Source organism: Astyanax mexicanus, unplaced genomic scaffold (genome assembly GCF_023375975.1).
Source record: "Astyanax mexicanus isolate ESR-SI-001 unplaced genomic scaffold, AstMex3_surface scaffold_33, whole genome shotgun sequence".
Taxonomy (NCBI): Eukaryota; Metazoa; Chordata; class Actinopteri; order Characiformes; family Acestrorhamphidae; genus Astyanax; species Astyanax mexicanus.
Genome location: NW_026040043.1, coordinates 4,140,845 through 4,157,817, shown reverse-complemented (window position 1 = coordinate 4,157,817; position 16,973 = coordinate 4,140,845). Strand labels below are relative to the sequence as shown.

Here is a 16,973-nt window from a genome sequence, read left to right as displayed (position 1 = left end):
TATGCAGTGTGCAAAAAAGACCAGTGAGGTAGTAATTACCTCTATTACGCAGTGTGCAATAGAGTCCAGTGAGGTAGTAGGGTTTTTAGTGCTTTCCATTTTCTGGGGTAAGTGGGGTAAGAGTGTGTGTGTGCATGTACAGAAAAACCATCAGTTCAGTCTCTGCAGTTGAGGAGTCTGATGGCTTGGGGGTAGAAGCAGTTGCAGAATCTGGTCGTGCTGGACCGGATGCTGCGGTACCTTCTTCCCGAAGGCAGGAGGGAGAACAGTTCGTGTGAGGGATGAGTGGGGTCATTCACAATGCTGGTTGCTTTGCGGATGCTGCGGGTGGTGTAAATGTCCGTGATGGAGGGGAGAGAGACGCCGATGATCCTCTCAGCTGTCCTCACAATACGCTGGAGGGTCTTGCGGTCAGAGACGGTGCAGGTCCCAGACCAGGCAGTGATGCAGCTGCTCAGGATGCTCTCAATGGTCCCTCTATAGAAGAGTGATATCATTGGTCACAAATCATTTGAAGACGTTCTTCCTCAGAGTGCAAAAGTCATTGAAAATATATGACATGAGAACTCGGAAAGCATGTGATTCTCAGAAGAGCAACTGGGGGTGTAAATGAAATACCAGTGAGGGGAAAGGGATATTATTTTATTCTACATATTTTTTAAAAATATAGATCAAATGATTATACACACTGTTGCCAACTTAGTGATTTCCTAGGGACATGTCCCTAGTATTTGCACTATAGAGAGAATGACTCTTACAATGCCCAATACTTGTGAGCTGGTGGGCTTGTTGTGACTCATTTAATCATCTAAAACAGTATGAAATGTATTGATTACCTGATAGAGCCATAAATAAGATTTCATATTTGTTTTATTTGTTTTTGAGTATTTTTGTAATCATTGTGTTAATTCATGTAGGTAATCCTAATGTCAGTTTAATTGAACAGTAATTTTAATACGGGACTCTTATTTTGATAGTGTGCAAAAAGATGCTCTTGAGCTGGCAGAGCACTAACTGAGTGAGTGAAGGATTGGAGAGCACGGATTCACACATTTTTTTGACCGTGCTTACTGTGTTTGGAATTATTGGAAGGAAACTGTAAAAAAGAAGATTTTGGATTTACATTTTTCTTTAAGAAATACTCTTTTTTGTTAAAATCACAGATTCACGCGTCCATTACTTTTCTGAGTGCTCTTAAATCCTGAATGTCACAGATGCTGGATCTGCTGCCATAACAGTTACCTGACAAACATTGTACAGTGTGTCTTTAAAAAAATGTTTTAAAAAAATGTTATGGCACAAGGTCTTCCAAACTTGATCATGCCAGGAGGAAATATCAGCCCCAAAACCACATAAATACTTTCTAAAGTAAAATAAAAAAAAAATTAAATGAATGTCTTTTACTCAACACTTTAACTTAGTACTAAATTGAAAAATATAATTAAATAATGAAAGCACTGATTAGTTCTGTATTTAGATGTGATACATTCATCTGCTTAAGTATCATACTTACATTTCATTAATGTTTAATGTGACATGGTTCTGATCCATGCTGATATCTAGTTTAGTGGCTGTAAAGTACCAGAAATAAACTGAATTTTACAAGTTGTTCAGATCTGCAACGACTGCACATCCTGTCAGTCATCATCATTACCTGCTGATCAGTGCAGACTATGCACATGTGATTGTGTTTGCTGTGTGTGCCAGATATAAACGACATTATATTATAATAATTATATTATAATGACAGCATCTATTCTATAGTTGTATTGGAGCAGCAGCAGTGCAGAACCAGTCATTTCTGCTTTGATGTAAAATATATATATATATTTTTACCTAACCCTGCTTTGGCCTGGCCTGTCTGGCGAGTTCCTTGGTCTTTATGATGCTGTTGATGAATTATGAACGTAAATTAATTTTGGTAGATTGATCCACACCCTTTACTCCTACCGATCACCCTATACTAACCCTCACTTCCTCTCTACCTGGCCTCCTCCTACTCCTCCCTCCTCACTGGCAGTTCTTAGCATCATAGATTGAATGGACTCCTTTTATACATTAGAGTAGAGTGCAAAAACAAACAAAACCACTAAAGCATGGATGCGGACGCAGATGCGAGTAGTATTTATTGAAGATAAAGAAAACAAATAAACATGCTATATACCAAAGTTAAAACAGGAAACACAGGAGTAATCTATAGACTGAGGAAATAAAGAAACATGCAACCTGATAGATGTAAAACACGCACTGACAACTGATCACAAACACAAAAGGGCTATTTATACACACGGAAGGAGACAGGAAACACATGGAAACAGGTAACCAGGGGGCGGAGCTACAGACAGTAACAAGGGGAACACAGGACTGGGGTGGAGATGGGAAGCAACACACAGGGTCATGAGCAGGGGAACACGTGGGGAAAAAACACACAGGCACGGGGAGAATGGTAAATAAACTGTAGGGCAGGAAAAACACAGAAACGGAAAGGAAAGACACAGAACAGGATGAGAACGTGACAGAACCATAGACCACTGAAGTCGTGCGTCACGTGTGGTCCTCATATGGCTTCCATGTCTAAGCGTTTTTTCCCTATGAGAAAAATGAATAGGGTTTTCAAAAGCCCACCTCTGTCACATTCTGTGGTAAATAAATCTGTTCAGACCTCTGTACGTTTTATTCTGTGTACATTTTACTCCTGAACATCTCTGGATCCTCTGCATTACGAGATCGTTTAAGAGTCATAATTAGAAAAATGCTAACTTTAAGCTAATGCTACAGCGGAGTGAACTGACCTCCCAGCCCAGCTGCAGAGATCAGCCCGGAGACCAGCAAACTCCGGCGTAACTATACAGCGTATTAAACACAGCTGAGCCAACTAATGAACTAACTGAGGACAGCTGAGAGTGTCACAGCATAAAAGAACCAGCTGTGTGAGGACAGGCAGCACCTCAGTGAGGACAGGTAGTTAGTTGATTAGTTGATTAGTTAGTTGTTAGTTGATTATTTGGGCCAGGTGTTGTAATTAGTATAGACTAATGAACGTAATTAAATACTAAACCTGCAGGGAAGCGCTGCTGAACTGAGAGCCATTTTCTCTTATTTTCTGCCTTTTAAAACTCATTACTGATAGAGTTTTCACCCGTTTAAATGCTTTAATGATCCTCTGGGAAGAAGGTCTGACCGGAGTTCACTGGTGTTGTGCAGAATCCAGTCCGGGGTCATTTCCAGACGTTGTGCTGTGACGTCAGTTAAGCATTAGCTTAAAGTTAGCATTTTTCTGATTACTCCCCTTATACGATCTCGAAATTCAGAGGATCCAGTGATATTTAGGAGGTAAATGTGCACAGAATAAAACGTACAGGATTCTGAACATATTTATTTACCACAGAATGTGGCAGAGGCCAGTTTTTGAAAAGCCCATTCAAATAACCCATTCACATGGACCGCTTAGACACGGAACCCCAAATATGGGCATAAATAACATGGCCCCGACTACAAAATGACGACACAACTTCAGTGGTTTATTCTGTTTTTTTTTGTTTGTTTTTTTTAATTATTTGCTTTTCTAAGGTTATAAAAGGTGATTAAAAATATGGTAAAGTATCTAAATTGTGTTAATATTTGCATCACATTTTTAAGCATTTTATGTATTTTATTTTATTATTTCAGAGCAACGTATTTCAGTTATTAATGTAAAAATGTATTGTGTTGTTACTCTTTAAGACATACATGTTTTGTAATTTAATGTCAAATACAGGCGCATTAAACTATAAAAAAAATTGTTTTATAAGATTAAAAATTTTATAGCATCTATTACTGACTGGTGGAGCTTTAGGTCGATACCAGTTATTCATTAATTTGTTTGTTTCTGATCTAAAAATAATTTGAAATTATATAGTTAGTTATCTTTGTTATGGATTGGCAGTCTGTCGAGGCTGTGTCCTGCTTTCTTTTAATGAGTCACATTTATAGAGCACATTTACAACCCACAGACTCTTTACAGTAGTGTGTGAAATGTGAAAAGTAACAACAGAAAGACAGAGAATGACAATATTCAGAGAAACGATTTTAAACTGTGCTTTAAAGCTAGAAAGCGAGAAGGATGAGCAGATAAGAGTAGGTATGGTGTACCAGAGAGTGGAAGCACCTAAACAGCCAGCAGACCAGAGTCAGAGGACCTGAGACTGTGTGATGGAGCATAAAGCAGTAAGAGAGAAGACAGATAAGTAAGAGCACGGCAGTGCAAGACCACACGAGGAGTAAAGGCATAAAGGAGCTGATCAGTAGGAACACAGACAAGAGCCGCTTCAGTACTGTGATGACAGCGGGAACCTGACTGAAACTTCTCAAAAAGGTTATTGATCAGATTATCTTGCATTTGTAAAGCAACATCCATCTCCAGAGCTTTAGAGACAAATTACAAGTTTGAAAGTGGTCTACAGTTTACCCAGACTGAGATTTCTAGACCTGGCTTTTTAAGAATGGGGGGAAACAGCAGCCAATTTCAGAACACTGGGGACATAAGCAGTAGTAAGAGAGGATAATGAGATGGGATGCAGGTGTAGGGGTGTATAGGAACAATGGGGTTGAGTAGGCAGGATTTAGATTTAGATTGGGTAATTATCTGTGTGATAAATTCAGTCCCAACAGGGCAGAAGATGGAGATGAGACGACCACAAAAGCTACACTAAGAACAGTGGAAGAGCAGTCAGAGGAGGCGGAGTTAGAGAAGTTTTAATAGATAGAACCAAAAGATTTAGTCCTGAAGTTTAGAAAAGCAGTGCATTTTTTAAAGGAAGAGGAAACTGCAGGAGTGGGAGGTTAAAGCTAATTAGTGACTGTGGAAAAGTGTTGTTTAGGATCATGACCAGAAGCTTTAATTAAAAGAGAATAATAAACAGAGCCCTGCATTTACTGCAGCTTTATATTTCAGCATGTTTTCAGAAGAAAAGTGAATGAAAATGTGAACCAGTTTTCTTATAAAGACGCTCAAAACGTCTCGAAACACAGAGTTCAGGGTAAAGCAGGGAGAGGAGTTGGTGGACGGCACAGTTCTGGTCTTAAGGGGAGCTGAAGTCTCCAGGGTGTCAGAAACAGACACAGCACAGCAAGAGACAGAAGAGGAGAGTTTACAGATCACAGACAGAGAAGAAGATCTGATTAGAGCAGAAAAGAACACAGAATCTACAGCAGCAGGATTACAGAACAGATTACAGGTTATAGGATGTGATTTAAGATTAGAAAGAGATTAGCTGTAATCAGTTCATGATCTGAAATGCTGATATACAGACCAGAAACCCCAGCTGGATTATTATGATTTAAAAAGATATTAAAGTAAATTCTTGTGTAATCTTAATAATGAGATGTTTCTTGTTTATGATCACTTATTCCTTTTACATTTTTTATCAAAAAATACTCACAGTTTCACTGACACGCAGCTGACAAGAACCTTTTACTGTGTTCCCCTTCACATTTCATCCATTATTATGCAATAATATAATGAGTTTATTATACTTTTATATTTTGAATGTTATTTACCTATAATTTTTTCATATTTTGTCCAAAGTTCTGCATTAACATGAATTTTTTTAGGGTACAGAATCTGTATCATATGTGGGAACACTGCGGTGCCCTGCACCTCTGGGTCTTCCCAATGTAACGGAGTTGAATTATTTTAGCTAATAGTAGCAATAATTCCATATTTAGCTTTGTTTACATGCAGAGATGTTGTCCAATCTGACTGAATTAATTATGATTCTAAAACAATCTGATGAAAATGCTCACTATCTGATCCAAACCATGACGACCAGCATCATATGAGTTTAGTCAGAGTAAGAGCAGTAGGATATTAGCTGAAATTTATTTAAAGGAAATAGAAGAAAATGTTTATTACATTCACTGATTAAAGAAGAGATTACTAATGATTACACCAAACCTCTGGATGATACCAGTACCAGTTGTCCCAGTGAAGGAATTTACAGATTTTAACAGGACTGTTTTCAGTGCATATAGAGCACAGCAGCTTCCACCTTTCTCCAGTTTATGGTATATCTAATTTATACTTTAATCTCCATAACGGATGATAAAATAGAAATTCTTAACAGGAGTGTGTGACCTGGGATGCTATTGTAAATAAAGGGACACACATTTTAATTACTTTTATACTTCACAGAAAAATTACATTTAAAATGTGTTTTTGGAACCAAGTCTACTTGATAAGATAATTGTATAATTTAATGTAAAATTCACGATTGACACGTTACTTTGCATCCTGAGTTGTATACAGACAGATCCCTCAAACAGTGATACGCTCACCAGACCAGTAATCTGCACTGTTTACAGCAGCCATGCACTGAGAAATCCTCTATTAATAATAATAATTAATCCCACAGTGAGGAAAATTACAATCTCCACTTTTAACCTAGTGCTAGTGAACAAACACACACACACACACACACACTGAGCAGTGAGCACACTCAGAACACACTCAGTGATGTTGTGGAATATTGTGAGCACCCAGGAGCAGTGAGGATTAAGGGCAGAACCGTGTCGTTGATGGAGCGCTGCTCTAACCACTGAGCCACCACTGCTCATATTCCAGTAATTCTACATGCTGCTGTTGCCCTGTATATGTGGAGAATGTACTGTAACTCTTTGACTGTAAATGTAATGGATGCAGGAGTTTATATAGCTGTTATTCTTCTATTTAACTGATCACTTAAAGGATTATCCTCCTCGCTCAATGAGATAAAACTGCATTCAGAATGGCCTCAATAGCACTGCTTTATGAATGTGTTCTATTCTGATTGAGCTATTAATCTGAATATTGTCAGATTATCAGGCTGCATGTAAACGTGGTTAATATCATCACATGATATTTAGCACGTTATAAAATTGTAATTTTAGGTCTGAGTAAATCATATCAGAAGAAATAAAATCATTTACATTCAATTCAGGCATACAGACTATTATATACAGGAGACAGGTGTGTTTCTGTCACACATCTTTTCAGCGAATAAGAAGATAAAACTGTTGGGAGCAGATTGTTACATAATTTTATCAAACATTCCTCCTACAGCTGCATTCTCCATTATCTGGTCCAGGGTGTGAATTATCAGAGTCTTATTTGCTTACTGTAATTTTTACAGTACATAAATTATAAATATATTACACCAGCTAATGTAGCACATACCACACTGTAACCTTCATAGTCAGAGTCATAAACAATATACAGTATTATACAGCAAAATCACCAGCTAGTCAATCCCACAAACACACACCCAATAGAATAGAATAAAACTTTAATGTCCCACCAAGGTGGGAATTTTTCTCTGGTTTCACCATACAAAGAACAATTAAGTAACAAACACGTCCATAAAAACAAAACAAACAACATATCAGTAAATAACAATAACACTGCTATAAATAATAAACATGTACAAACCAGGAACAACTTAGTGCAATTTGTTAATGCGTTTGATGGCACCCTTTATTTAGGGGTGCTGGGATACATTTTAGGTGCTGGAGTTCCACTGAAAAGAGCTAGCGATGTCCATGCACGTTACATTAACATCTGAAATCTGCACTATTTTACTCTTAATTCCTTTAAATGAACAAAATCACTGTACACTGTAATACAATCAGCACCATTTCAGTCTCACATACATGATAAAAAAATAAACAACTTCTAAATATAAAGCTCACATAAAGCTCATTATCTTACATAGCATAAACACTTATTACACATTTCAGTAGTTAAAGCACAGAGAAGATGATGTTTTTTTAGAGGCTGAATTATAGAAAAAGCTGCAGCAGAGCAGCTAAACTATACAGCTGAGTTCTGTATTAAAACAGCAGGAGAACAGAAACACAAACCCACTTTAAAACCTTTAACCTGCTGCTGAAATAAATCCTTTATTAAAACACTGAATTACAGATCATATAAAAGTACAGAGAGTGAGATTCTCCTTCTGAACCCATTAGAACAGACCCTATGCTAAGCTAAGCGGCTAATGTATTCTCCATCTTTTCATTCTCTGATAAAACTGATCCAGAACAGGCTTATCTTGGACTGTGGTGTTACACAATGCTTCATGAAGCTTTCAGTGTAAAGTCTGGATGTTTCACTGGATACAGAGATTAAAGCAGTGTCCTCACTAAAATCACTAGAGTCACGTTATAACAGTAACCGAAGCTTCGTTACATCACTGAATCCACTGTGAAGATTCAGATCCCCCGCTTTATTCCACTGACTGGAACTGGAGAACATGTTCTGATGTTTTAATCCGTCATATTTTTCATATTTTATACCTTATTTACTCACAGTTTTCACACCAATCCTTTAAATAAAATCTAAATCTATAACTGAACTATTTTATATCTGAACCCATCGATGCCCATCAGTCCATCTGATCACATATTCTGAGATGATCAATAAAAAGAAGATAAATCCTAATCCCAACACAGCACAACACATTCAGTTTTAGAATAAAACCCTGTAATTAAATTGTGCAGATTGTAATTGTGAATGTAAGGGAATGTAATTTGTATTATTTATTATCTTTGTCTGTGGTTAATATAAAATGGAGAATTGTGTCAGTGAAACGTTTATTTAATGGATAAAAGATTAAACTGGTTTATTTTAGTTGTAATAAAGGTTTATTAGTGTGAATGAGCTTCAGTGAAACAGAATGAATCTTGTAGGAAATGAAACTGGACAGTAGAAGCAGCGTAGAGACGAGTATCAGAAGCTTCACTGAATCATTTTCTGATTAAACTGCTTCAGCTGTGTTAATGATCCAGAAGCTTGGTAATGGTCATCACTAGTGTAAAGCTGTAGCAGTGAGGATGTAGAAAAGGACATTTCATAGCTCTATAATGAGGGAAAGCAGCACAGAGCTCAGTGTATCTCCAGCCTGCAGTAAAAGCTTTATTCTGAAGTGTTTAGCAGCAGCCAGAGGCTGGAGTTTCCTGCTGATTCAGAATAAGAGCGTCCTCTGCAGGGGGAGAGGAGTATCACCTATTAGGCTCAGCTGGATCAAACTCAACTATTAACCAAACTAATAAAACTATAATAATAACTAAACTAACATTTATAACCAGATAAATCTAATCTAATCTAACTCAGTAAAGAAATTCAATATTAAGAGTCCCTGTTTATTTTTACTGAACATAATTTAACCCTTCTTTAGTCATTATAGTTACATTTATCACAGGTAATAATAACCAGTGTTACTGTGGTCAGTAATATTACTATAGTACAGTCCTCTGATTTAAATCACTGTTATACAGGTAATGATGTTTAGATTTATATACTTTAACCAAATCAATATTTAACTCTTTTAATTAAATCAAACATCAAATCATTACCAGAACAAACTGTATTTATTATTTATTTATTTTGTATTTAATATAGTAAATATTTTACTATGTGTTTACTGTTTTACTAGTTTAATATGTGTATATTTTGATTAGTTATATATTATTTAATAATTAATTAACCACAAGGATGTTGCTGAGAACACAAAATATGCATTAACGCGTGTGTGTGTGTGTTTAGAGTGGAGCATGGAGGGAATATCAGAATGAAAACAGGACTAAAGAAATGTAAGTGCACACACTCACACACACATACACAAGCTCTCAAATACACACACATTCACATACACACAGAAATACACACACACACACTCATACACACACACATACACACACAAATACACAACAATACACCCTCAAATACACAAACACACACACCCTAAAATACACACACACACTCAAACACACAAACACACATGCACAAGCCCTCAATTACACTCATACCCACAAAAACACACACGCTCACACAAATACACACTCATGCACACACATGGAGGACACACAGGGGAGTCGCTGTGCTGGGAGAGTGGAGGTTAATCGTGGAGGTCAATCAGAGAGAGGAGAGAGGAGCTCTATCGGCTGAACTGGTGACTGCTGAACTGCTGAACTGCCAAACTGGTGAATTAAATCCACAAAAATCTCTGCCATCCTTAATGCTTTCTTAACCTCCATGTACTACAAACCTCAACTAAGTGGATGGTAATTCTGGGGGTGTAGCATTATAGTTAATCATCAGTCTTGGACTTTGTAATCCTGTGTTTGTGATATTAGGGCCTGCTGATTGCTGAACTGGTGAATTAAATCCGCAGAAATCTCTGCCATCCTTAATGCTTTCTTAACTTCATTGTACCACAAACATCAACTAAGAGGACGATAATTCTTGGGGTGTAGCATTATAGTCAATCATCAGTTTTGGACTTTGTAATCTTCTGTTTGTGATATCTGGGCCTAAGACAAAAATGGCTGGTGGGAAGGGGAAGGACAAAGACAATGATCATAATGTGTCCATGGCACAAGTGCATGAACTTCTTGAGCAACAAAAAAATGTTTACAAAGAACTTTTACAGCTGCAAGAGAGCAATTTTAAAGCTTGTGTTCATACCATCATGGATACAGCCAATAACAGGATTGATACGTTGTTAAAGGAAGTAATGGAACTGCGCACAAGTCTGGAGTTTTCCCAAAAAGAGATGGAAGAACTTAAAAAGGCTAACAAAGGATTCCAGTCAAACATGAAAGCACAAGAATCAGATATAGACAAACTGGCAGAATCAATGCTAATACTGGATTCTAAGGCTGACTTTCTTGAGAACCAAGCGAGGAGGACTAATGTTGTCATTGATGGTATTCCAGAGACGGATAAGGAAAATAATTCAGTCTCGGAGGAAAAAGTTTTGGAGCTCATAAAGAACCACTTAGACCTTGATCCAAATGTGATTGGAATAGATTCAGCCATGCGTGTTGGGAAGGTGATCAAATCAGATGATGGCACACTGGGAAGACCTCGTCCAATTGTTGTCAGATTTAACAGAATCAAGGACAGAGACACTGTCTTAAGGAATGCAAGAAAGTTGCGGGGGACCAGGATTTTCATAAATGAGGACTATCCGGAGGCTGTACGACGAAAAAGAAAGGAATTGCTGCCCAAAATGAGAGAGGCAAGAGAGAGAGGTCACGTTGCCTTTCTCCGATATGACAAACTAATCATCCGGCAAGGAGAGAAAGGAACATCATAGGACTGATGGACATGGAGAAGTTTTAAAAGTTTTAACATCGAATATGTCATTTGCAAGGCTACCTAAGAAAAGTTTAAAGGTAGCACATGTGAACATTTGTAGTTTAAGAAACAAAGTCAATGAAGTCCAAGATTTTGTAACTTCAAATTTTGTTCACATTCTTGCCATTTCAGAGACACATTTAGATAATACTTTTAGTAATGACTTTGTAGCCATACCAGGTTTCAATTTGTATAGAAAAGATAGAAACTGTTTTGGTGGAGGAGTAGCTTTTTATGTTCATGATCAAATTCCAGTGAAAGTACGTGAAGATATTATGCCTGAGGAAGTTGAAGTATTATGGCTGCAAGTTCACATACCGCATCAAAAAGATATGTTAGTAGGCTGCTGTTACAGACCACCAAGTGTGAATATTAGCTATATGGATTATATAAGTGACATGCTGGACAATGTATGTGACATGAATGTAGAGGTTATTCTAACAGGTGATCTGAATGTAGACTGGTTATCAACTAACTGTCCCTTAAAACGTAAACTTATTAACATAGCTAATATATGTGGACTAAAGCAGGTAGTAAATCAGCCGACTAGAATAGGTACCAATAACAAAGGTAGGAAAGCTATGTCTTGTATTGATCATATTTATATAAACAGAATGGAAACATACTCTAAGGCAATATCAGTCCCAATAGGATTCAGTGATCACAATGCTGTTGTCATCGCAAGGAAGGGATATATACCAAAAGTCAGGCCTAAGATCATTTTGACAAGATCTTATAAAAAGTTCTCCCAGGAGGCTTTCGTGAATGATATTGGCAAGATAGACTGGTCTAATGTTTTTACTGAAAAGGAACCAGACACAGCACTACAAATATTCTTGTCCAAATTTGTTCCTGTGATTGATTTGCATGCTCCCATTAGGAAAATGACAGTTAGAACTTTTAGTGCTCCTTGGGTTGATGAAGAGTTAAAACAATACATGTCTCAAAGAAACCAGGCTAAGAAGTTGGCAAATAAGACAAGGAGTAAAATTGACAGGAAAGATTATTGTAAATTGAGGAATTTTGTTACTAAACTTAATATTAGAAAAAAGAAGGAATATTTTGCCTCACAGTTAAGTAAACTCAGTAATGATGGGAAAAGGCTATGGAGCACATTAAATAATATTTTAGGGAAAAAGATATCTCCACAACCAACTTTTATTGAACATGGTGGGGCCTTCATCACTAAATCATTGGACATTGCCAATCATCTTAATGACTATTTTTTTAATAAAGTGGGTACATTGAGACGTAGTCAATTATCTGGTGAAAACAATAGCTCAATTCTCAATATACAGAATCTCATGAAAGACAGATCTTGTAGCTTTGAGTTTTCAGAAGTTAAGGAGGAGACTGTGAGAAAAATGATTCAATCATGTTGCAAGGATAGACAGGCAGGCAAAGATTTCATAGATGGTAAGCTACTTAGAATGGCTGCAAGTTGCATTTCTGCTCCGATAAGTCACATTTTCAATACCAGTTTAGCGAAGTGTATATTTCCCCAGGAGTGGAAGGAGGCAAAAATAATCCCTCTTCCTAAGGATAAGAAAGCAACTTTTTCAGCAGCTAACTGTAGACCTATTAGCTTGTTGCCAGCACTTGGCAAAGTTTTTGAGAAGGTAGTATTCAATCAAATACAACAATATTTCACAGAGAATAATTTGATAACAGAATTCCAGCATGCGTACAGAAAAGGACATTCTACTTGTACAGCCCTTACTCAAATGACAGATGACTGGCTACAAGAAATAGATAATAAAAATATTTGTGGTGCTGTCTTATTAGATTTCACTGCTGCATTTGACATAATTGATCATGGTTTGCTACTTTTAAAGTTACAGAGCTATGGTTTTAAACCCTCAGTGATTAATTGGATAGCGAGCTATTTGACAAATAGGTCTCAGAAGGTTTTTTTTAATGGTAGTTTTTCAGATGGTGTAATGTTAGAGTGTGGGGTGCCACAAGGAAGCTGTTTAGGCCCATTAATGTTTTCTATCTTTACCAATGATCTTCCTTTAGCTCTAAATGATGCAAAAGTTGTTATGTATGCAGACGACGCAACTGTGTATGCATCTGCAAAAACACTAGTAGGTCTGACAGAGACATTAAATAATGTGTTACAAGAAATAGAGGGTTGGGTAAAACAGAATAAACTGGTCCTTAATTTATCTAAAACTAAAAGTATTTTATTTGGTTCCAAATATTTCTTAAAGCATGATCCAGTGCTTCAGCTTTTTATTGATAAAATACCCATTGAACAGGTAAAGGAAACAAAGTTACTGGGTGTAATTTTAGACAGCCGATTGTCCTGGGCAAAACAAATTGAAATAACAGTGACTAAAATGAGTTGTGCTCTTGCGTTAGTTAGAAGGTGTAGCCCATTCCTTACACAGGAACTGATGAAAAGAGTTGTTGGCACCTTGGTTCTGGGTCAGTTGGATTATTGTAATATTGTATGGTCCAGTGCTTCAAATAAACTTCTTGCTAAACTTCAGCTGGTACAGAACAGAGCAGCTAGGCTAATTCTCAAATGCCCACTGCATACTAACATCACAGATATGCACTCTAGTTTATACTGGTTAAAAGTTGAGGATAAACTGAAGGCATCTCTATTAATGTCTACATGGTCAATTTTAAATAAGAAAATTCCGCAGAAACAATTCCTTTTTTTCTGTAAAATGTCTAACACTCATATTTATAAGACGAGATCTGCAGTGGAGGGGCGATTTGTTGTACCCAGGGCTAATACAAATTCCTTTCAACGTACAGTTCAATATAGAGCAATCATTGCATGGAACAAGATTCCGACTTTTATAACTGAAACAAATTCTAAGATCACCTTCAAAACATGTGTAAAGAAGTATTTGGGGAAGGTTTATTTTCTGTGACAATGTCTACTTTTTATATATGGTGTGTTCTTTTTTTGTTTAAGCCTTTGTAGGTGGATTTGATATAACTTTGATATAATTATTTATTGTTATTCCTATAGGCATTGTGTTTTTACTGTTGTAGTTGTTATTGTTATTATTATTGTTATCATTGTTATTATTTTTGGCAGGACCCCAGGAAGAATAGCAGGGCATCTGCCCAAGCTAATGGGGATCCAGTAAATAAATAAAAAAAAATTTAAATACACACAAGAACACACACACTCACACAAATACACACTAATACACACACACAGATTTATATACGCACAAACACACTCATGCACACACTCAAATACACATACAAATATACACAAAAAAGCAACACTCAAAATGATTACTTTTGTACTTCACTATTGTAAGTCGCTTTGGACAAAAGCGTCTGCCAAATGTAATGTAAAAATATGGGAGGTAAATTCTACAAAACATTAAACTAAAAATCAAAACATTAAAATGAAAATGTAAATACAGTTTTGTGCTTTATTTTACCAAACATGTGAAAATTTTATTACAAGATAAAAAAAACAAATTAAATCTTTGCATTGCAAAATTTGCAATTAAAGGTGTCAAAATAAAAAGGTAAAGGAAGATTAGCGCTGTCTGCTGGAGATTTACTTTTCATTTCTTATTTTTCTTTTTTTGTTTTTATCTTCAGCAGCAAATACATGTAAATTAACAGTAGGTGGAGCTACAACTACTGAACCTCCGGAAAAACCCCAAATTCATTTAATACCTGAGAAATGAAAAGTAAATCACCAGCAGACAGCGCTAATCTTCCTTTACCTTTTTATTTTATAAATAAAAACGCTACCATTGCATTTAGATTTTAGTTTTGATATTTATTATTCTTTTATTTTTCTTTTTACAAATAGCTTTTTTATTTTAGATTTGAGTGTAAAATACCCGTATGGTGATGAAGATGAAATGACAACATTTTTTATTTAAATGTTATTTTTGTCACATGTGACCCGTGCTCAAGTGAAAAATTAAATTTCAAATTTGTTTTTTGATTTTGTCATAAAATTTTCACACGTTTGGGAAAAGAAATCACAAAATGCTTTTTTTCATTTTAATTTTTCATTTGATTTATTTTTGGTAGCATTTACCTCCCATTCAAACACACACACACACACACATACACACACACACACACACACACACACACACACACACACACACATACATACACACACACATACACACACATTCACATACACACACACACACATACACACGCACAAACACACTCAAACACACACACATACACACACACACACACTGAAACACACACACATACACACACACACACACACATTTAAACACACACACAAACACACACACACATACACACACACACTCAAACACACACACACACACACAAACACACACACACACACACACACTGAAACACACACACACACACACACATTTAAACACACACAATCACACACACACACACACATACACACACACACACACATTTAAACACACTCAAACACACACAATCACACACACACACACACACACACTGAAACACACACACACATTTAAACACACACAATCACACACACACACACACACACACATTTAAACACACACACACACACACACACACACATTTAAACACACACAATCACACACACACACACACATTTAAACACACACACACGCACACACACATACAGACACACACATTTAAACACACACATTTAAACACACACAATCACACACACACACACATTTAAACACACACACACATACACACAAACACACTCAAACACACACACATACACACACACACACACTGAAACACACACACACACATTTAAACACACACAATCACACACACACACTCACACTCTCTCTCTAATGTGTGTTCTTGTGTTCAGACGGCTGTGATCTCACACTGGATCCAAACACAGCGAACAGATATCTCTCTCTGAGTGAAGAGAACAGGAGGGTGGAGGATGGAGAGGAGCTGCAGTCGTATCCTGATCATCCAGAGAGATTTGATGGGTGGGAGCAGGTTCTGAGTAGAGAGGGAGTTACTGGACGCTGTTACTGGGAGGCTGAGTGGAGCGGAGGAGAACCTGATGTAGCTCTGAGTTATAAAACCATCAGCAGGAAAGGAGGAGGTTCAGACTCTCGGTTTGGAGAGAATGAAAAGTCCTGGAGTCTGAGGATCGATAATAACAGTTACTCTGTTCATCACAATAATAACATCACTGCTCTCCCTCCTCCTCCCTCTCCCTCTAACAGAGTAGGAGTGTATGTGGACTGTCCCGCCGGCACTCTGTCCTTCTACACCATCTCCTCTCATACACACACACCCTCCTCACACACACCCTCACACACACCCTCACACACACCCTCCTCACACACACCCACACACACCGAAACACTCACACACCTACACACATTCTACACCACATTCACTGAACCGCTCTATGCTGGGTTTTTGGTTTATTATGGCTCCTCAGTGCGTCTGTGTGATATAGAATAGTGTGTTTGTTTATGTGTGTGTGAGAGAGAGATGGATTGTGAGTGATGGTGTTTGTGTAAAAGTGTGTATGTGCTTTTGTGTGATTGTGTGTGCATTTTAAGAGAGTGTGTGTGTGTGAGAGAGTGTGTGTTTTTGATTGTGTGTGTGCAAATGAGTGTGCACTTATCGAATCTTCATCATAATAATCTACAATTAAATTGTTTATGTAAATATATTGTTTATGATTGTAAGTTTATTGTTTATTATTGGTAATTAAATCATTATGATTCTAAATATATTGTTTATGATTGTGAGATTATTGTTTATTATTAGTAATTAAATTGTTACAATTGTAAATATATTGTTTATGATTGGGAGTTTATTGTTTATTATTGGTAATTAAATCATT

General features: G+C 36.8%; 1 protein-coding gene across 1 annotated transcript in view; it reads left to right on the top strand.

Moving 5' to 3' along the window:
* LOC103029144 (ribonuclease inhibitor) overlaps nucleotides 1-16,726 on the top strand; it is a 254,739-nt gene extending 238,013 nt beyond the window's left edge. The window contains exons 13-14 of the mRNA XM_049473055.1: nucleotides 9,560-9,606; nucleotides 15,972-16,726. Of these exons, the coding sequence (XP_049329012.1) occupies nucleotides 9,560-9,606; nucleotides 15,972-16,585 (661 nt within the window). The 3' untranslated portion in view covers nucleotides 16,586-16,726. The remainder of the gene's footprint in view (nucleotides 1-9,559; nucleotides 9,607-15,971) is intronic.
* The last annotated feature ends 247 nt before the right edge of the window (nucleotides 16,727-16,973 follow it).